Source organism: Natrix helvetica (assembly GCF_964273705.1).
Source record: "Natrix helvetica genome assembly, chromosome: 1".
NCBI lineage: Eukaryota > Metazoa > Chordata > Lepidosauria > Squamata > Natricidae > Natrix > Natrix helvetica.
Window position 1 is genome coordinate 349,367,732 of NC_138548.1, and position 21,685 is coordinate 349,389,416.

The 21,685-nt window shown below is 42.6% G+C and overlaps 2 protein-coding genes across 4 annotated transcripts in view; both read right to left on the reverse strand.

Annotated features, from left to right (window-relative positions):
• LOC309401935 (E3 ubiquitin-protein ligase TRIM11-like) overlaps nt 1-1,445 on the reverse strand; it is a 36,946-nt gene extending 35,501 nt beyond the window's left edge. The window contains exon 1 of the mRNA XM_081971313.1: nt 1,148-1,445. The gene's annotated coding sequence lies outside the window, so the exon portion shown is untranslated. The remainder of the gene's footprint in view (nt 1-1,147) is intronic.
• Nucleotides 1,446-3,703: 2,258 nt separating this feature from the next.
• On the reverse strand, nt 3,704-19,936 carry LOC309381197 (zinc finger protein RFP-like). Of its 3 annotated transcripts, none has more exons than XM_081931923.1 (8): nt 19,860-19,936; nt 15,487-16,006; nt 13,674-13,769; nt 12,490-12,723; nt 9,696-9,718; nt 7,464-7,576; nt 5,399-5,431; nt 3,704-4,407 (listed from the first exon to the last, which is right to left on the reverse strand). In XM_081931923.1, exons 2-8 carry the CDS (start codon nt 15,901-15,903, stop codon nt 3,887-3,889), a joined length of 1,437 nt encoding a protein of 478 aa, XP_081788049.1. In that variant the 5' UTR covers nt 15,904-16,006; nt 19,860-19,936; the 3' UTR covers nt 3,704-3,886. The 3 variants fall into 3 exon arrangements, with proteins under 3 accessions (XP_081788049.1, XP_081788048.1, XP_081788050.1); XM_081931922.1 differs by having other exon boundaries at nt 19,780-19,874; XM_081931924.1 differs by lacking the exon at nt 19,860-19,936 and adding an exon at nt 19,784-19,818.
• Nucleotides 19,937-21,685: the final 1,749 nt, after the last annotated feature.

Genomic DNA, 21,685 nt, shown 5'->3' on the forward strand with positions numbered 1-21,685 from the left:
GAGAATAAACATAAGGATTGATAGTAAAAGAAGTGTAAATATAGGAAATGTATTAATAGTTAATATTAAATTATGATGTTATTATAGTATCAGACATATAAGGTATTGGAAATTAAGCTAAAATAGATTAAATAATAGAATAGAATAACAGAGTTGGAAGGGACCTTGGAGGTCTTCTAGTCCAACCCCCTGCTTAGGCAGAAACCCTACACCACTTCAACAAATGGTTATCCAACATCTTCTTTAAAACTTCCAGTGTTGGAGCATTCACAACTTCTGGAGGCAAGTTGTTCCATTGATTAATTGTTCTGTCAGGAAGTTTCTCCTCAGTTCTAAGTTGCTTCTCTCCTTGATTAGTTTCCACCCATTGCTTCTTGTTCTGCCCTCAGGTGCCTTGGAGAAGTTTGACTCCCTCTTCTTTGTGGCAACCCCTGAGATATTGGAACACTGCTATCATGTCTCCCCTAGTCCTTCTTTTCATTAAACTAGACATACCCAGTTCCTGCAACCATTCTTCATATGTTTTTTGCCTCCAGTTCCCTAATCATCTTTGTTGCTCTTCTCTGCACTCTTTTTAGCAGCTGCTGCACACTGCTGGCTCATATTCATGTTGACCTCTCACAGTCAACACTATTGAGCAAGATACCACCTGTACTGTACCTGTACATTTTGTTTTTCTTGCCTAAATGTAGACCCTTACTTTTTTCACCATTGAATTTCATTTTGTTATGAATATTATAATAATGAATATGATTGTAACTTTTAATTGTCAGCACCAAATAGTTGTACCCAGACTTCACACTGTTTAATGGAAAATGGACTGCTTATGTTAAAATAAAATTTAAAAAGAAAAAGAAAATAGGAGAGACAGACAGAGTGATTTATCCCACCAACGCTGGCAGGGGATAATGGGGACTCTAGTAAAGCACAGCCGGTGAAAACCTAGTTGTGGAAGATGGTTGGCGCATAATCCAGTTTTTACATATAAAAGGCCACACAAATTACTACTTCTTGTTACGCATAGATGCCATCCTACTAGGAAACTCTCTTAAAAAAAAAAACGCGAGTGCCTCCGCGTTTAGCAACTCCAAAGTTATAGAGGAGCCTCCAGACTACGGAACTACAATTCCCAAACGGTCACACTCACCAGCTTTCAACCTCCTCTCTCTCTCTCTCTCGTAGATTCTGCAAGAGAGCCAGCTGCCTAGTATTTTAATCCTCTTTTCTTCCAATGGGAAAAGAGCTCCGCCTCCTTTCCACCCCTTTCTATCCCCCCCCCCTCTCTCTCGTTAGTTCTTTCGGTAATCGGTAATTGGTCAAGATGGGCGGCGCTGCATCTAATGGAATCTTTAGTTTCCTTTCATTCGACCATTGTGATTGGCCGGGAACCTTTTAGACCGGCGTTTCGTGGGATCCTTGCTTTTCTCCCGCTTTCGCTTTGTAAAACCCCCGCCTGTTTGGAAGGCGCCCCGGATTCTGCAGTGAAGGAAAGGCGTCGGCGGGAAGACACACACCCACACACACCCCATACACACAAACACACTTGGGTGACAGAAAAAAATTAAGGGGATGTGATCGCTACGGGTTTGAAAGCGGCTGAGTAATTTTTGAGCATGCTTGCAAGCCGCTACGGATCCGAAGATGCGTCTCAAACGCGCCCTTTTCCTAAAGACGTCCGTCCAAGGGAGACGGGTCGACGTCGCCGCCTAAGCTTCGCCCAATTCTTTGTACGTTACACAAGCCCTAATGCAGACGTTACTTTTGTCTCGTCCCACCCGCGTGCTCTGAAGTGGATCGTTTCTGCGGAAGTCTTTTGTATGATTCTCCCGCCCGAATGTAGCATATAACTATATTTAGCGTTTGTATGGGTTCTCCCAGAAGCAGTGTAAAGAATTAAGAAGTGAAGCGGAAGGGTAATATTTCCATCAAATCAAATTCAACTGTTCGACAGTCATCAAAAAATACAAAACTGTTTCGCAATAGTCTTCTTTCAGAATTTTTTTTTAAATTTGCCAGTCTAGCCTCAGGTGGTCTTTGTAATCTCCCATTCGTATATTAACATATATTAACCCTAACCCTAATTAGCTATTGACGTCCAGCCCAGCTCAATTTGCTGCAGGATCTGATATCTTGCCCAAAAGATGCTATAGAGAGCATGAGAAACACTATGAATGAGGATGAAGGTTTGTTCTCCTAGCTTGTGGGTTGGTTTCTGAACGTTTCCTTACCAGGCTAGGTAACATCTTCAGTGGAGTTTAGGGGATGCCCTAAACACTGAATGCGTTACCTAGCCTGATAACGAAACGTTTGGAAACCAACCCACTAACTCAGAGAATAGCAATACCGCTTCACAGTGCTTTACCGTCTTCTCTAAGTTGTTTACAGAGTCAGCCTATTGCCCCCAACAATCTGGGTCCTCATTTTATCCACCCCGGAAGGATGGAAGGCTGAGCCAACCTTGAGCCTGGTGAGATTTGATGGGGGCCATTAGTTTACTCTACATAACAAAGATAGGATTAGCCTTCTACAGAAACTCACCACGTGGCATCTGGGAACTCAACCGAACTTGGTCTCAAAACACACCCTAGAGAGTTGCCCCTGCATGGCCCCATGGGAGTCTGACAACCAATCAGAATACATTTCTTACACAGGAACAGGAAACAGAGAGGTGGGGCCGAACAGAGAGTATAAAGCCAGGGACTTTCAGCATCTCTGTCTCTTTTTCTTCTTCACCCAACATCTGGAAGCATGTGATCCCCCTTTTCTGTTCAGGAACTCAAGCCATGTGATCCTGTCCACCATTAAACCATTTTTCCAAGCAGCCTCCATGTTTCCAATGTTTTTTTTTCCCCACTTGGGACTGAACCCAGGATATTTCTTCCAACAATAGGCTGAAATCACAGGACTACATAGCATTGCTATGAATGTTTTCTTCCAATTTAAAAGCATTGAAATTATCTCTCATTTTTTTTCTAATAGTAAAGGCTTATTCTTGTTTTGGGCAAGGGACCCGGGATGGATAGATGGTGAACCCCCAAGTAAAATATAAACAAAGAATGAACCTTCACCCGAGCTACAGATATTTGCCACTATTCCAAACACTATGAATGGCTAACCCTGCCCACTCCAACATCTGCCTTCCAACGTTCCTTCTGAGGAAGGCTGAACGAGCATGGGGAAAGTGAATCACCAGTAGCCAGGAAAGAAGTCGCAAACTACTTCAGCCTCACATGTAGCAAGGTGGAAAAGGCAAAAAGCTGATGCTTAAACAGGAACTTTTTTAAGAGGCTGAAATGTTTGAAAACTAAAAGAACCACAAAAACAATGGGAGATAATAATAATCCTTTATTAAAAACCACATATTAAATTCTAAAAAAAACAACCCAACTAGTTTTCACTTTTATTACGCAAAAGAACGGTGTTTTTAAACGTGAGTATCCCGATCGGTTTACGCTTAACTACAATTCAACTTGCCGTGATTAACAAGTGTGTGTGTGTGTGTTCAAAATAACATCCCCTGAAACGATTGTGTTCAGCTCTATTTCTCCGTATTGAGAGCTGTTCCCCGCACTAAAACTTTAATTGGAAGCCTCTGTTAAAAGATTAAAATGATAAAATAGCCGAGACGGTCTTCCTCAACACAGCTTGGGAATTTTGATCCCTCCAAGTCTGGTGGATTTCACAACAAGCATGGTTTCATTAAAAAAAAAAAGTAGCAACTTTGTAAGATTCATTCTACATTTTAGTTTGCGCCTGAAATTCATCCCAAGTGTCTGGTGCTGAGGATGAGATGAAGAGGAAAAACAGAGACAAAAGGAAACTGATGCTGAGAAAGAGGCCCCAGAGATCTAGAGACAGGAGGATCTGGTGGTTTGATTTTTCTGCCTTAGGGACAAATCGAGAGACGGGTTTTCTTCCGGATCCAAAAGAAAGGGCAAATGGGTTCTCCAGCAAAAGAAGTTACCGAGAAGGTATGGAGCAGGTCTCCTCTCTCGCCATCACAAAAAGTCACTCGGCCCCCATGGTAGTTCAGGGAGACTCTAATCTTCTTGATCTCCCAATGCATTGGCTCAGAAGTTAACACTGGGGGGTTTATGTACACCCACAAGCTGCCATAACGCTTTGCCATTGCCCAGACCCCTTCCATGTTATAAAGGGCCATAACACCCTTTCTCTTCACTGAACTTCGGGCAACTCCAACACCCCAGTCACCCTCATTTTCCACAGCAACGTCCCAATAATGCCTGCCGGTGACGAACGTCTCACGCCCCAACACACACATCATGTGGTCAAATCTCCTGTTGTCCTTGACGAGTTTTTGACTTTTCCTTCCCAACCAGAAGCTTCTAAGATCTTCTGAGAGAATGAGCCTGGGATGAGCTGTGTCCGGATCCAGAGTCACATTTGCTAGGAAGAAACACAATTACAGAAAGTCATCCCTAAGAGGGAAGCTGCTCATCGGAAGCTCAAACATGAATAATAAAAAAAATACTATCTGATATGCTTTTTGCTATGACATAAGACTTATTCTTACCGATGAAGATGCAGAATTTTTTTTTAAAAAAAAAATTTGTGTCTCCTGAAAATTGTAGGTAAAAATTAAGAGGATCCCAGTTAGAAAAGACTTTGCTAAATTGGGGGAGAGAGGTTGCAATCACAAAACTATTGGATTTGTCACTCTCAAGAGAAATTTTGGCTTTCAGCAACATCCTCCAGTTCACCATCCAATGATGCTGTATTCTGACATGCTTGAAAAATGTGGATTATAGTTTGACGATCAAAAGGAGGGCATTTTGATCGTCAAATCAGAAATCATAGAGCAGGGGTGTCCAAACTTGGGAACTTTAAGACTTGTGGACTTCAATTCCCAGAATTCCCTAGCCAGCTGGCTGGGGAATTCTGGGAGTTGAAGTCCACAAGTCTTAAAGTTCCCAAGTTTGGACACCCCTGTCATAGAGAATGGTGCGGAGACCTAGAGGCAGAGCTCTTGCCTCACAATCAGGAGGCTGTGAGTTCGATCCTAAGTAGATACAGATATTTCTCTCTCTGGGTACAATGAGAATATATCTGCTGAACAAAACTCTGCATTGGCGACAGGAAGGGCATCCGGTTAGTAAACACCCAGCTCCATTCAGGTGCCCTAACTCCACCCCGCAAGGGATTACCAGGTCATTAAACGACAAACATAGGCAGAAACCACAGGACTGGGTAGCATTGCTATAAATGTTTTCTTCCAATTTAATGGCATTGAAATGATACCTCATTTTTTTTTCTAATAGAAAAGGCTCTTTCTTGTTTTGGGCAAGGGATCCAGGATGGACAGATGGTGAACCCCCATGTAAAATATAAGCAAAGAACTTTGTAATGATTTAGCCACCCCTCAGCCCCAGAGATATACCTTTCTGAGTCGGATATCCAGATACCAGGACATCTAAGGGAATAGAGAAACAGATTAAGTAACCCAACACAACACTTCTTCGAACAAAATATAATTTGCTGTTAAAGTATTATAGACACTTCATTTCAAGATCACCTAACTAAACAATAGTTGAGCAGATTTTGAATATTAAATAATGTTTCCAAGCCTTCCAAATAATTTATAAAAATTAGAAGAGTCATGTATCCTGCAAGTTGCTGACAGATAGGCATAGCAATATTAGATTTTTAGATTACAGACTAATTAGTCACAATTTATAATGTTGGTTCTGGCTAAGTGAATTGTGTGAACTCAATTAACCAACAACCACAGTTAAACAACATGGTGTAACATGATACCTGAATCCAAAGTTTGCTTTCTCTAAATATGAAATGTTTTCCTATTTCCTATTCCTAGTTATGGGTATGCAAACAAAGTTCTGATGTCCAGTTACATACATAAAAAAGGTCAAGGTTCCCCTTGCACAGATGTGCTAGTCATTCCTGACTCTAGGAGGTGGTGCTCATCTCAGTTTCAGAGCCAGATGTGCTAGTCATTCCTGACTCTAGGAGGTGGTGCTCATCTCAGTTTCAGAGCCAGCACTGTCCGAAGATGTCTCCATGATCATGTGGCCGGCATGACTAAATGCCGAAGGTGCATGGAACGCTGTAACCTTCCCACCAAAGGTAGTTCCTATTTTTCTACTTGCATTTTTATATGCTTTCGAACTGCTAGGTTGGCAGAAGCTGGGACAAGTAACAGGAGTTCACTCTGTTATGCGGTGCTAGGGATTCGAACCACCACACTGCCGACCTTTCTGATCGACAAATTCAGCATCTTAGCCACTGAGCCACCGCGTCCCTTAATTACATGCATACTGCCTTGCAATTCTTCAGCAGAATTTGAAATTAACAGTAGACTTAGTTTCAAATGCAAAATTGTATAATTCAAATATTATGCAACTCCCTAAAATGCCTTCCTCTTGAAAACTTCAGGAAAAGAAGTCCTTTCCAATAATTCCTGGAGATGCCAAGAATTGAATCCAGGGTTTTGTTTTGTTTTGTTTTTCATAGAAAGCAAACACTATTTTTAATTGGGTTTTTTTAAACAACAGTGAGTCTCTTAAAGGCACTGTGTGAATCTCATTCAGAAAGAAATCCTTGCTACCTCTCCAGCCTTCCTCCATTCCTTCCTCATGCCAATCTTATTTCCACTTAACAACTTTGATAGCAGAGTTCTGAAACAAAAGCCGACTAAGCCATTGTGATTGCTTCAAATGCCTCAAAAAAAGTAAAACTTTTGTAGGAAGTTACCACCACCCCTCCTAGAAAAATGAAATATCCTGGGAAATATTGAAAAGGCAGAATATTATATTTCCCAGGATCAGAAATGGGAGATGGGAGAAACATGTTTTTAGGCAGGAAGCAGACTCACTCTTAATAACCCCCCACACCTTTGTCAATGGGCCATTTAAAAAGTCTGGGTCAGTCTATTCTACATAACAAAGATCTCCCCCATTCAGCTCCAGGGTGATGGGATTAAGGCATGCTAGTATTAGCCCTTTACCCATCTCATCACAGGGCACCTAGGAAGAAGCAATGCTCAACCAAATTTAGACTCAAAACACAGCCCAGAGTTGCCCCTACATGGCCCCATGGGGAGCCTGACAACCAATCAGAATACAAGATCATGATCAAAGGCCAGAGAGGGCATAAAACCAGGGAATATCAGCATCTGTCTCTTTTTCTTCTCCACCCAACACCTGGAAGCATGTGGCCTTTTCTGTTCAGGGGCTCAAGCCATGTGATCCTGCTCACCATTAAACCATCTTTCCAGACAGCCTCCGTGTCTCCAGTGTAATTTCCCCCACTTAGAACTGAATCCAGAAGGATATTTCTTCCAACACTTTCTTCTCAAGTGGCCCTTAAATTCCCTACTGATCAGGCCCTTCTAGTTTTTCAATGGCCCCAGCATTTACCTGCACTAACTTCTGGCTCGGCATCTCTCCATCACCAATGATTACGTTTAGTTTCAGTCCTTTCCTTACCTTTGAATTGTTTCATGAGAGTCCCTAGAAAGGCATTGAAGTCAAATAAATCCCAGACTACCAATTTCATCCATGGAAGGAACGTTACTGGATTCGTAAATGTTTGCTTGCACCTAAGGATAAACAAACCGATGGGGGCCATCTTTTTGGAGAAATAGAAAAACCCGGGACAAGATTTGTTTTTATAGTGTTAGGACATCCTCAGATCCAAAACTGCCCAGTAGCATGAAAAGTGAACCTTGTTCTCTGCTCTATAGATGAAAGGAAGTGAAGTGAATACATTGCGACTGAAATTATAGGCCTGTGATGGAGAAGCTTTTCGGCACCAAGCCCAAAAAGGAAGCATGCACACACACACACACCCTCATCTAACCTGCAACTCGGAAGAGGAGCTGCCCAGGGGGTATGCACACATTGGAAAACGTGAGTCGTGCAGCTAGTCTTTTGGTTGCTGGCCGCATGTGCGCACGACAATCAGCTGGCCGACATGCATGCTCACGGAAAATGGAAGACCAGCCTCTTCCAGTTTCTGGCACTGCCGCATGCACAAAGGCCAGCTGATCGTCACATGCGCATGTGCGCCAGAAACCTGGAAGAGAAACGGGCAATGCCGCACGTGCTAGTCGGCATGGCTCCGCATGCCACTTTGGGCTTGCGTGCCATAGGTTCGCCATCACGGTCACAGGCAATCAATATTTCTTAAAAGAGCCAGCCTCCAAACTTTGGTTTCCAGAGCCTTTCCTGACGCATGGGGGAACCTACAATTATCAGTGAGTTGTTGAGAATGTTAGGGCCTTTTAAAACTACCCAACCTTAACCAGATAGGAGCCAAACAAAGGGTATTTAAGCTGTAAAGGCTCCAGGCATCCATATTAATTCTTCAACTCTCTCTCTTGCAAGGTACAGGCTTCATTCGTGCCAGTGAAGCAGTGGTGGGTTTCAAAATCTTTTAGAACCTCTTCTGTAGGGGTGGCCTGCTTTGTGGGAGTGGCTTGCTGGCCATGTGACTGGGTGGGAGTGGCTTGCCAGCCAAGTGACTGAGTGGGAGTGGCTTGCCAGCCGTGTGACTGAGTGGGCATGGCCAACCTATAAAATGTGGTGAAACTCACTCAACAACGCTCTTGCTTAGCAACCAAAATGTTGGCTCAGAAACTCTGGCATTTGAAGCACGCAAGCCTTAAAGCTGTCAACTTACAAGACTCTTGCACCCCTAATCCTTTATTTAAAAAAAAACCCAGGGATGTTCAAAGTTGACAGCTTTAAAACATGTGGACTTCAACTCCCAGAATTCCTCCTCTCGCTCTTCATCTTGATGATGTTTGGACAGGCGGTGGGAGGGAGCTAGAACCGGTTCTAAACGGCATTGTAGATTTGTGGAACCTCTTCTATTGAAGAGGTTAGAACTGGCAGGAACCCACCCCTGCAGTGAAGTCATATCAACCACGTAAGACAAAATGTGATCCCAGACTCAAAAGGTCTGCCCAACTCCTTGGCCCCAAACTCTGATCCCCATTCCCACATTTGTGCGGATAGTTCCAGCTGGCTAGTCTTTTTCCTTTGAGAAGTCGTGGGAGACTTGATCATCTACAACGTAATAAGCCTATTTTATTTATGGAATTTGCATCCCACCATCTGCCTAAGAATGGTAATTGAGGATGAAGCAGGTAAGAAGATCAGGATAACGTCTAGTAGTCCTAGGCAGAAACAAACTAGTAGGAAAGCTACTCAGGAATTCAAAAGCCCCCCAAGAATTGATATTTAACCAGAACCACATGCAAAGTGGACTCCAAGACATGTCTCTTAGCTATCTATCATGATAAATAATTCTTTGTTGACTTCTCTTAAGATCATCACTGCTGATTTATCCTCAACGATCTTCTGTTAAGAACACTGGATCATCATTTTTAGATCGTAGTTGTGAGCCGTGATGTTTAAGTCAAATTCTGCTCATGTAACTTGGCTTGAATACGTGCAAATATAATTTATATTAGATTGTCTAAACAAATTATGCAAACATTTTATAGTGATAATCAAATACACGTGTTTTCATTTTTGATATGTCAAAATTTCTTTTTTAAAGGTCTCAAATTGGAGCATCAACAAAAAAAATTGGGTTTCTATTATTCCACTAATTTGCACTAGTAGCACACATAAAAACAAAAACTGACTGTCCCCTGGGCCTAGCCATTCTCCTTGCGTCCACAATTCCAATTTAGGGAGAAGTCAGCTTACCTCTTCAAAGTGCTTCCCACATCCTAGAAGAGAGAAAGAGTTAAAAGTGGAAAGGAATTAGGTAGTTGTTCATATCAAAAGTGCCTCTCAAATCCCAGACTGGAATAATACTTGGAAATGTTACCATTGTGTCATTTTATATCAACTTTCCCAAGCCTTTATCTTCTCCAGATATGTGGAATTTCACATCCCAGAATTCTCATCCTCAGCAATGCTGCTTGGGGGATTTTGACTATCTACACCAGTGGTGGATCACTACCGATTCGCATCGGTTCAGCCAAACCGGTAGTGGTTTGGCAGCCTGGGTTGCTGGAACCGGTAGCAACTCAGACCTGCCACACCGCAGAATCAGCCATAGGTGCTGCCGCCATCTTGTTTTTCGCTTCTGCACATACGCAGAACAATTTTTATTGCACTGTGCGTGCGTGCAGCAAGCGTGGGCATGCAGCGTGCCCACAAACGAACAGGCAGTAGTGCCTGACGGAATCCGCCCCCGATCCACACATCTTGAAGCAGCCAACTCAAAGAAGACAGTTCAGTATGCAAAACTGGCACTTGTCAGCAATTTATAGGTCCTCCCAATTATACAGACTCTGCTTGGAGGGACGTGGTGTGTCAACTTCTCCATTCATGTCTCAGTTGCAGAAAGAACTATTGCTCGACTTTAGCACCTGCCTTCCTCATTTCACTCTACTCTTCTCCTGCCCAGCTGTGAAAATCAAAGCTAGACTCTATCCTAATCTACATATTGGAGAGATGACACATTGGGATGCTCAATGGGCATCCTGTGCAAGCCAAGATAGTTCCGTTCTAGATTCTGAAGTCTTCTACAATATTTCTCCAAGAAATACTATTTCAGCCACTTCCATGGGCCTTTTCCCATGGAAAAAGTTGGAAGGGCCTTCCATTCATCCTTCAGCAGAGAGCTATACCCATGAAGTGGACTGCCCTTCTTTGCTGATGGCTATCCTCTCTCAATTCTGGGTCATTTGCTTCTCCCTTTCCAGATTTATTTATTTATTTATTTTATTTTTCAGGATTTATAGACCGCCCCCTCTCCCCGAAGGGACTCGGGGCGGTGTACAGGTGTCTCATTAAAACGAATACAAAAGATAAATATCCTATACCCTTAAAAACGAATTAAACCTAATACAGCTGTACAGAAAAGTAAAAATTAAAAGCAACTAAAAAGCATACCCCTAAAAAACTTAAAAATGCAGGATTGAGGGACTAAAATTGGGAATTAGGCGAGGCCGGCTAAATTGAACAGGTGGGTTTTTAGCTTCTTACAAAAGGAGCGGAGGTCGGTGGTAGTCCTGATATCCGGGGGGAGGTCATTCCAGAGGGTCGGGCCCATCACAGAGTAGGCCCTACTCCTGGGCGTCGCCCGCTGGCATTGCCTAGTGGATGGCACCCGGAGGAGTCCCTCTCTGTGAGAGCGAATCGGCCGAAGGGATGTATGGGGCAGGATACGATCCCGCAGATAACTAGATCATTGATGGGGGAAAAAAAGGCAGATTCTACACACCTTGAGGTTTGTCTTGGATAATGTCAGAATAAGGAGGGACGTGCTATTTTAACACCAGTACAGCTAAGGATTCCCTGGATCTCCATTCTCCATTGAGAATGAGATGAAGGCAACCTCACGAGGGCAAAGCAGAAAAATAGAAGCTACATGCCACAATTAGATCCAAGTAGGAAAAAGTCCTCAGTAGCTTTTTGGAATGTCCTCCATGTGTACTGGGTTGCAGTAAAGTTGGTTAAGGTTTAAGGGATGTGCCCCAAGGACCACCTACCATACTCCCATAATCCATCTATACTTCTTGGACCATAGGTTGGGAATCATGGGTTTAAAGTCTGCTATAAGCCTTGGTCTTAATATCAAGGAAAGCCATCAAAAGACAATATAGAAAGAAATAATAACAGCAGGATAACTGCAGTAACTACATTTCACAGAGCAAAAGGAGATAACAAACCCAGATTGTTTTGTTTTGAAAACAAAACAAAAATGTCTCAGCGAATTGCAAATGAATATTGGAAGGCAATGCAGAATCAGGAAGGCCTCCAAGGAGAATTACAGCAGTCAGACAGATATATTCGCTCTCACAGGGAGGGACTTCTCCTGGTGCCGTCCACTAGGCAATGCCAACGGGCGGCGCCAAGGAGTAGGGCCTTCTCTGTGATGGGCCCAACCCTCTGGAATGACCTCCCCCCGACATTAGAACCACCACCGACTTCCGCTCCTTCCGACAAAAATTGAAGACTCACCTGTTCCGATTGGCTGGCCTGGCACAATCATAACTGTTACATCCTGGCAGACATATCTCTTAACTGGTATTTTAGGGGAATTGTTTTTTAAATTTAATTTTATGGGATATTTTTAGGGGTTTTTAAAACTATATTTATATACCTTACTCAGCCATACAGTTCTTTTTAACCTTCTTTTTAACCTCCTCCATATCTATCTACCTATTTAACAATTTTAACTGTTCAATTATTTAGTTATTTATATGATGTATTTCTTGTTTGGACTGTACACCGCCCCGAGTCCCTTTCGGGAGAGGGGGCGGTCTATAAGCGCTAAATAAATAAATAAATAAATAAATAAATAAATAAATAAATAAATAAATAAATAAATAAATAAATAAATAAATAAATAAATAAATAAATAAATAAATAAATAAATAAATAAATAAATAAATAAATAAATAAATAAATAAATAAATAAATAAATAAAATATCTAGGGGAAACTGTTCTTCCAGATGTCTTTGTCCCAATTTTGGAATCTCTTACCTGCAGAAGCTCAACTGCTGATTGTTGGCACTTCTCCTTGACTGTCTGGATAAGTTCATCAAAGGCTGAGACTTCCCGGAATAAGATGGCTGCATGTTTAGCCTTTTCCCACAGTATCCCCTTCTCTAAGTTTTCCATAACTCTAAGCAGCAGAAAGTTCTCTTGTTCTTCCAAAAACCGGCGTATTGCATTAAATTCAGCTATGACAAATTGCCTCTCTTGTTCTATTTGATGCTGCAAGCAGCAGATGGAAAGAAGACAAATCAGCTTGGAAATGGCATTCAGCATTAGACACAGACCCCAGTTAGATGCCACAATGACAATTATGCAAGCGATTCAAAGTGACATACTTTTGTGACATTTGTGTGATGCTGTCTCGAAGGGCATGTCACCATGAGAATAACTGTTCATACGATAACAGCATAAATTAAACAAGAGGCGCAAATTCACAAAATATACCTCCCTCTTTGAAGTGAGACTGAGAAAGCAGATCCAAGGGCACTGAAAAAAGTGACTTATGACCGTTTTTTCACATTTATGCCCATTGAAGCATCCACATGGTCACATGATCAAAATTTGGATGCTTGTCAACTGGTTCATATTTATGACGGTTACTATGTCCTAGAGTCCCGTGATCACCTTTTGCAACCTTCTAACAAGCAAAATCAAAGGGGAAGTCAATTTCACTTAACACTCTGTGTTACCAGCTTAACAACTGTAGTGATTGACTTTACAAATCTGGCAGTTGGACTCAGTTTATTTTTCCTTGAAGTTGTTTCACTTCTCCTCCAAGATTCTTCAGTTCAGTTCTTCAGAACTGAAGAAGCTTCTTGGATGAGAAGCAAAGCATCTTCAAAGAAAAACAAAGTAAGTCCAACTGCCTCTTGAAAAAGCACCTTTGGGAAAACTTGGACGGAAGAACACTAAATAATCCAATGGTTGTATATTGGAAAATAAACATTTTTTAAAAATCCCATCCTGGCAAACCACCATGGTAAATTACTACCGTATGGTTGAAAACAATATGGAATTGCCTATTTAGTCTCCAGGAATCAAACTGAAGGGAAACCGCAAGATTTCCAAAATGCTGGTCCTTAGAATATTTGTGGAGAAAACTGAACTATTTTAGGCAAGCATTTCAAAGAGCATTAAAAAAAGAAAAGCCATTTCTTAGTAACGCATACAATTAGGGAGACAACTTCGGTTCCTTCGTCCGAGTGATGTTTTGAAATCCTTTCTTTTTCATTCTGTAAAGTCCCCATGACGTTTAACAAATGGCCCTAGAAGAAGAAGAAAAGATATTGAGATAAACGTTGAATACTAAGTAGATATCATCACAAGATAATCACCAAATGGTAGGAAGATAGCCAGGGGCAGGGGTGGGCTTCAAAACTTTTAGCAAGGGGTTCTCCGCCCTGTTGCTGGGTGGGAGTGGCCATGGTGGGTGTGGCCTAGTCAGCTTCCTGCACCACGGCAGGAGGAGGGCTTTTTTCCTCTCCCCCGGCTCCGGAGGCTTTCCTTGAGTCTCCCGGAGGGTGAAAACGGCCTCCCCAGGCTCCGGAGGGCCTCTGGTTTTTCACCCTCCCCAAATCTGTGCGCTCCCTGCACTAACCTGCATCCAAAACGGGCTGTGTGGGGACTCCTGGGAGGGGCGGGGTGGGTGGGGCCAGCCAGGAGTGGAATTCGGGGGTTCTCCAAACTGCACAGAATCTTAGAGGTTCTCCCGAACCCTTGCAAATCTCCAGCAGCCAACCCCTGATATCATCAAAGACTGTAACAGTCCCAGTTCTCTGACTCTTTTTCACCCATCCCAATTAATAATAATTTTAAAAAGCCTAATCCATTTTAAGCAGCAGAGCTCACCATATTTTTCAGTGTATAAAATGCACTCCCTTCCCTAACCCCCCCCCAAAAAAAAAGTGGGTGGAAATGTCTGTGCGTCTTATAGAACTAATGTTCCCGAAGCCCTACCCATCGGCTGGCCCCTTCAGCCTCTGCCTCCCAGCAATTTGCCTTCTTGCAGCAAACAGCCAACAGCCTGGTCAGCTTCAGCAAAGCCTGACTTAGCACCAGCAGCTAATTGGTGGTTGGAGCTGCCTCCCGGAATACCGCCTATCAGTTGTTCCAGGCTGCAGGGACTGCCGCCGTCCATCACCGCTATCACACCTGTCACCTATCGCCGTCTCGGTGCACCCCATTTTCGGCCTCCGCATGTCCTATTTTCAACCAGTTCCAGGTGGTGGCGAGGCAAATTGCTGGGAGGCAGAAAGAGATTTTTTTCCTTGTTTTGCTTTCCAAAGCTAGGTGTGTCTTATAGTCCAAAAGATGTGGGCAAACATCCCAGTGGGAGCAACTGGAGAAAGAGCGACCTCTTCAATACATTATAGTAGAGTTCCCCAACACTTTTGGCTTTATGCACTGGCTGGGGAGGGTGGAGGATGGGATGCGTGCACCTGCGCAAATTCGCTTGCCCCTTCCGTCGACCGGTTTCTAATGGCTCAAGGCCTAGTAGTGGGCTGCGGCCCAAGGGTTGGGGACCCCTGATCTAGAAAACCTCAAACGGCTGACATGAGCAGCTTCTATCAAAGATTCCCACTGTCAGGATTCCAAGTAACGCCCCCAATGAAAGAAGACTCCGAGGCTTGAGTTTCCTCAAAGTTCCATTTTATTAGAGATGTCATATTGGCACATCTGGGGAAACCAGAATCTGAAAACTTCCAGGTTTTCCCCACCCAAAGGAAAGTTCAAGTCCCTGCCCAGTACCCACATGTCCATCACATGGTCCAATCAGGCACCGTCCCAACTGGAGATGCCTCTCTAGTCACGCCACTCCAGGTGCAGGGCAAGATGTCCTTGACCCTCGGAGAAAGGAATGTTATTTTGACTATGTATCTCCCCTGCTCCATATAACCACCACCACCACCACTTTCCCACACCATTATATGTGGTAGGGCTGAAGGCCCAATGCAAAAGATGGCTTCCAGGTCTGACACCCACCTTGTACTCTCGGGCAGCTTCAGCCACAGGGACAGTATCGTGAGTCAGATGCTCCTGAGGTGAATCACACATCGAACAGAAGAGGACGAGCTCATTCCTGCAGAAAGCCTTGAGAGCTGGAGGGTGCTTCTTGCACACAAGGCCCTCTGCTGTGATTTGCTTTATATCAACGCTCAACTCTTCGACCAATTTTGTAATATTCGCCAGCTGGACGTTTGTTATGAAGTTCAGCTGAGGGACTTTCTCCGCACACTGAGGACAAACAGTCTCGATGGGAAATTGGCCCCAGTAACTGACAAGGCAGGCATGGCAGAAATTGTGCCCGCAGGCAAGCGTTGTCGGGTTTAAGAAACTCTTGAGACAAATGTAACACTTTAGTTCCAATTGCAGCTTCCGTACAATCTCCTGCAAATCCATGGCTCTTCTTCTACCTGAATTGGGAAAGCTAATGCAGTTTCTTTACTTGGGTGGCAAAAGGCAACAGGTGAAGGAGTTAACAGCAATATCCTGTGCTCTGGAGCTGCAGAAAAAGAACAGATTCTGGTATTGGAAAAGAAAGGAACTTAGATCAGCATAATTACAATCCCCACAATAGGTGATCTTTCATTGTAGGAAGTTTACAAAAAAAAAACTCTCCTTGAAAAATAAAATATCCTGGGAAATATTGAAAAGGCAGAACATATTTCCCAGGATCAGAAATGGAGAAACATGTTTTTAGGCAGGAAGCAGACTCACTCTTAATAGCCCCCACCTTGGTCAATGGGCCATTAAAATGCCTGAGCCAGTCTATTCTACATAACAAAGACATCCCCCTTCAGCTCCTGAGTGAAGGGATTAAGTCATGACAGTATTAGCCCTTTACCCATCTTCCCAGGGAACCTGGGAAGAAACAATGCTCAACCAAACTTAGACACAAAGCGCAGCCTAGAGTGTTGCCCCTGCATGGCCCCATGGGAGTCTGACAACCAATCAGAATACAAGATCAAGATCAAAGACCAGAGAGGGCATAAAACTAGGGACTTTCAGCATCTCTGCCTCTTTTCTTCTTCACCCAACATTTGGAAGCATGTGATCCCCCTTTTCTATTCAGGAACTCAAACCATGTGACCTGTCCACCATTAAACCGTCTTTCCAAGCAGCCTCCATGTTTCCAGTGTCTTTTTCCCCACTTGAAACTGAACCCAGAAGGACATTTCTTCCAACACCATTCAAAATATATGAATAACATTTTCAGTGTTTGGGTGGAATGCCAACCTGCCTTCAAAAAGAGCCACACATTAGGCCTATCCCACTGCTAGAATAACCCAACAACCCAAAGCACCTGAAGCCACAAGAAGAAGCAATGGATGGAAACTTAGGAAAGAGAGAAGCAACCTGGAATGAAGGAGAAACTTCCTAACAGTGAGAACAATCAACCAGTGGAACAGCTTTGCCTTCAGGCGTGTTGTGGGTGCTCTATCACTAGAGGTTTTAAAGAAGAGTTTGGACAACCTGTCAGGGCTGCCTCCACTCCATCCCTAGGAAAAACCCTTGACTCCATAAATTTAGAGAAACTATGCTTTTACTAGGAATGAACTGAATGCAGCAATGGTCGGACACGATCTGAAGAAAATTCACGTGAAGAAAGAAGCTGAGGCAAACTCCAGAGCCCATCGCCCAGTAGCCAGGCAACCAAAGTTCAATCATCAGTCAGAAATATGTTTTGGGAAAGTCTCTGGTCCAGGTGCACTGTCCTCCTTCATACATTCCGAAGCCTGGACAGTTGGCCTTGAAAAATATTGAACAACTCAAGTTGGCCTCCCTGAGACCAGGTCTCCTCTCCGCTTCTCAGAAATTTCATTTCCATCTCCTGCAACACTTCCTCCACCACAGGGGTGGGTTCCTGCCAGTTCTAACCTCTTCTATAGAAGAGGTTCCACAAATCTACAGTGCCGTTTAGAACCGGTTCCAGCTCCCTCCCCCTGCCCATCCGTACATCATCAAGATGAAGAGTGAGAGGAGGAATTCTGGGAGTTGAAGTCCACAAGTCTTAAAGCTGTCAAGTTTGAACACCCCTGGGGGTTTTTTTCCAAAAGGGTCATGGGTGCAAGGGTCTTGTAACTTGACAGCTTTAAGACTTGCACCCTTCAATGCCAGAGTTCCTGAGCCAACATGACTGGAGGAGGAATTCTGGGAGCTAAAGTCCACAAGTCTTAAAGCTGTCAAGTTTGAACACCCCTGGAGGTTTTTTGTTCTAAAGGGTTAGGGGTGCAATGGTCTTGTAATTTGACAGCTTTAAGACTTGCGTGCTTCAAATGCCAGAGTTCCTGAGCCAACATTTTGGTTGCTAAGCAAGAGCGTTGTTAAGTGAGTTTCACCACATTTGACAAGTTGGCCATGCCCACCCAGTCACATGGCTGGCAAGACACTCCCACCTGGTCACATGACTGGCAAGACACTCCCACAAAGTAGGCCACACCTACAGAAGAGGTTCTAAAAAATTTTGAAACCCACCACTGCTCCACCACCAACATTTCCTGGCAGCTGGCAGCAAGCTTGAAAGTGAAGCTGAAGGCTGACAGAATCACTTGTCTGAAATTGTATATTATCGCCTGCTTGAGGGGAATTGGCCTAGAAGTCTTCCAAGGTCCCTTCCCACTCTGTTATTTTGTTTTGTGCTAAAAAGGTACAATCAGCAGTATTCTCAGAATCCTTCTGATGTTTTACTAGACTATTTTGCTTCTCCTTCTACAATGTTATCTACACAACTACGTAAATTGGGGGAGAAACAGCTACACTTTTCCAAAATGCTGTTTCCTTTCTTTTTTTTCCATACCTCCCTGTCAATAAGCAACTATCATTTGCTCTATGACTTTTCAATAGATGTGGAAAATTCCCATTTTGAAAGTTGACCCTGGTTTACTGCTCCTCCCAAACTTGAAGGATCCACTTGAAGTTTATGTATGTAAGATTCACTCACATGCATTGAAGGCTTCCGTTTATCAACATGTCTGCCACAAGCCCAGATAAGCTAGTTTATTACTAGTTTGAGTAACAATATCATATAATTTCAGAAAACAATAACATTCAGAAAGTTATCTTTGTGTTCGTTATAGCAAAAATAAGGTTTTGTAGTGTCTTAAAGGCCAATATTAGTGCAAATTATGTGGTAGTGTTACTTTTGGAAACTGTCCATTTCATCAAATCCATGAAGTATTATTGTGGGCGTATTGCCTTTAAAGCAAAATGTTTAGTTAGAAAAGATGCTAAAGGTGTTAAATAAATTTAGCACACACACACACCCTGCCTTCCTTTTGGGAGATGAAATTAGTAATCTGTAAAAACAAGGTAGATTAAATATAGGCACTGCAGACAGTTTGCCTTATCTGTAAATAACCATTCACACAACACCAAAATGCATCATGCTTATTATTTGAATAAAGCAGTTAACACTTGGTTTTTTCTTCATGTGATCCATGAGTAACACAAATTAAAATCTACTAAATCACCTGAGTTCTATTAGGCATCTTTCAGTTTGTATTCCTAAGTATTTAGACTTTTGGCCATTCAAGCAGCCACCACCAATATAAGTAAAGAATATATTCTCCTTTCTAGCTCAACATTAATAGGATTGCATCTAGGACTGAGGATTTTCCAAAAAAAATAAAAAAATAAAGGCAGGATAACAAATAAAATTAAAATACAGTAACAAAAAAAGAGCAAAAACCAAACCTAAATCAAATTCAATTTAATTCAATCAATTTGGGTCTAGTGGTTAAGTCACCAGACTGGAAAGCAGAAAACTGAGTTCTAATCCTACCGTAGCCATGAAAACCAGCTGGGTGACTTTGGGCCAATCATTCCCTTTCAACCCAACCCACTTCACAGGGTTGTTGTTATTGTGGGGAAAATAGGAGGAGGAAGGTGTTTTGGATAGATTTACTGCCTTGAGTTATTTGCAAAAATAACAAAAGCAGGATGCAAATAACTAAATAAACTGTCTCAAATTTTAGGTTTCCCTAAAAATAGCTAGAAATAGCAGAAGCAAAGTGCGGAATTTCTTGGAACACGGATCTTGGAACATCTTTTCAGCAATAGCAACAGGAATAATTTTTGCAAGCATCTTGGGAGGACATTGATTTAAAGCATTAATTTCTTAGAGCAAGAGATACTAAAGGAAACAGGACCAAAGCAGAAAGAATCCACTTCTCAGGTTTGTTTTTAAAATGGCCTTTTATGAAGCCACTCAGCTTTATAAATCAGGTTTTCATCATCACCAACGGGGAGACGCGCGTACAGACAAACATCACAAACCTACAAGGCGTCGCTCTTTCCCTCTACATAACAAAAATCCCCTTTCCTACCCCTGCCTTTATGGGAAAATATTAAACTACCATTCCCGAAATGCTGTGCTGCGTCTGGCCTCGCCCACGCCGAGCAGCCGCTTCGGGATTGGAGCTTTAAACAAGAGAATTGAGCAAAAAGGCAATTATGATTGGCTGAAATCGGTAGCACGTGCTGAGGGGGATCTTGGCCTTTCTTTTTGACAGACGCCCCGTTTCTTTCGGTTTTGCAAAAGTTTGGTTGATTGGAGGATATAAGCAGGATGGAAGTTTTTGCATGCCACTTTTGCATACAGTAGATTTTTTTTTAAGTTGCAAATAATTTGGGATGATTCATAAGATAATTGGAGCTGCTTTTATTTTGCATCACCTAAGTAGCGATTCTGATGTGAAACATAAGAATTAGTATATCCGGAATTAATGCAAGGGAAGTAACTGCTTGCTAGGAAAACTTTACTTGCAACTTTGTTCTGAGGAGCAGTGGACAAAAATGTAAAATGAGCAATTAAGAAAACGGTAATCGTGACACTTCCCCGAAGCACCCTTTACTCAGTTGAGGATACATTATCCTGAGAACAGAACATAAAAATATGTGTGATAATTTAGGATGTTTTTTAATGTTAATATGTGTTAGATTGGGTAATGGATAGTTACACACGGCCTTAACGGTAACAACAGCTCTTTATTAAGTACAACAAGTGAGAACAACCCAGCGAAGGTTGAGTCTGACAGAAGCCCTTTTATAGGGAGCTGTGAGACCCTTCGACCAATAGGATTAAACCTGTGTTTCCACCGGAACAGAGGACCTTAGTGGAAACCACTGTAGTTAGAGCAAGTATCTAACAATATGTGTTAACGTAAATCTTGAAACTTTCATATTTTATTTCTGATTTAGCTTAGCGATCATTATTAGTGGTATTTAATGTTTTTAGCTTAGCGATCATTATTAGTGGTATTTAATGGTTTTAATTGTAAAGCTTTCATCTGGGATTTGCAAGGCAGTGTGAGGAAACTTTACTTTGAAGGGTGGAGCGTGTAAAGATTTAAAATCCTTCAGTCACTTTGTATCTATAACAGTTGAATTGGCCTGAATCAATCCAATATTGAATGAAGGGCTGTTCATTGAAAATATGGACCATAATCCAGCTCATTGATAGGACACATTGAGTGGGGGGTTGGGGGGTGGCCCAATTATTCAATCTAGAGAAAACAACTGGCCCAAAGTCTCCAACCAGTTTCTGTATTTAAACCAGGATCTCCCCACTCCTACAGCACCAAATTAATACTACCCTACAGTGCCTCAACGAAAGGGGTCAACCTCTTCTCCAAAGCAGCTGAAGGCAAGATCAGCAATGGATGGAAACTAATTGAAGAGAGTACAAACTAAGAACTAAGGAGAAATTTCGGGGCAAACTAATCAGTCGAACAATTTAGCTCCAGAGGTTTTGGGTTCTTCAACACTCGAAATTGTTAAAAAGAGTTTGGACAACTATTTGTCTGAAATGGTTTCCTGCTTCAGCTGGAGGTTGGACTGGACTAGATGATCCCTAAGGTCCCTTCCAACTCTGTTATTGCACCTGGACCTCACATGGTGGGAAGAAGATTCAAATTTGAGTCTCCCCACTCCCAAGTTCAATACTTTCACTGCTACACCAAGATCTTAGATAGATAGATACCAACAAAACCACAGGTTGATTCCTTAAATACCCCAATAGTAGTTTGTATTTCTCTCACAATCTGGATCAGTTTCCCAAATGCACTCACATGTGGGACAACTTCCCTTACTGACAGACAGCAAAACCATTTTAATTGGCATTGGTCACTAAATTGGGGAGCACAAAATTGAGTTTTTTCTGTATTTCCTGCTATATGAGGAG

Bases quoted from the DNA above. Each gene is read 5' to 3' on its own strand.
- LOC309381197 (XM_081931923.1), bottom strand. From the start codon at position 15,903: ATGGATTTGCAGGAGATTGTACGGAAGCTGCAATTGGAACTAAAGTGT. The intron at 9,719-12,489 runs GTAAGAGATTCC...TCTCTCTTCTAG, and splicing joins CAGCAGTTGAGCTTCTGCAG to GATGTGGGAAGCACTTTGAA. The intron at 5,432-7,463 runs GTAAGGAAAGGA...CTATTCCCTTAG, and splicing joins TCTCATGAAACAATTCAAAG to ATGTCCTGGTATCTGGATAT.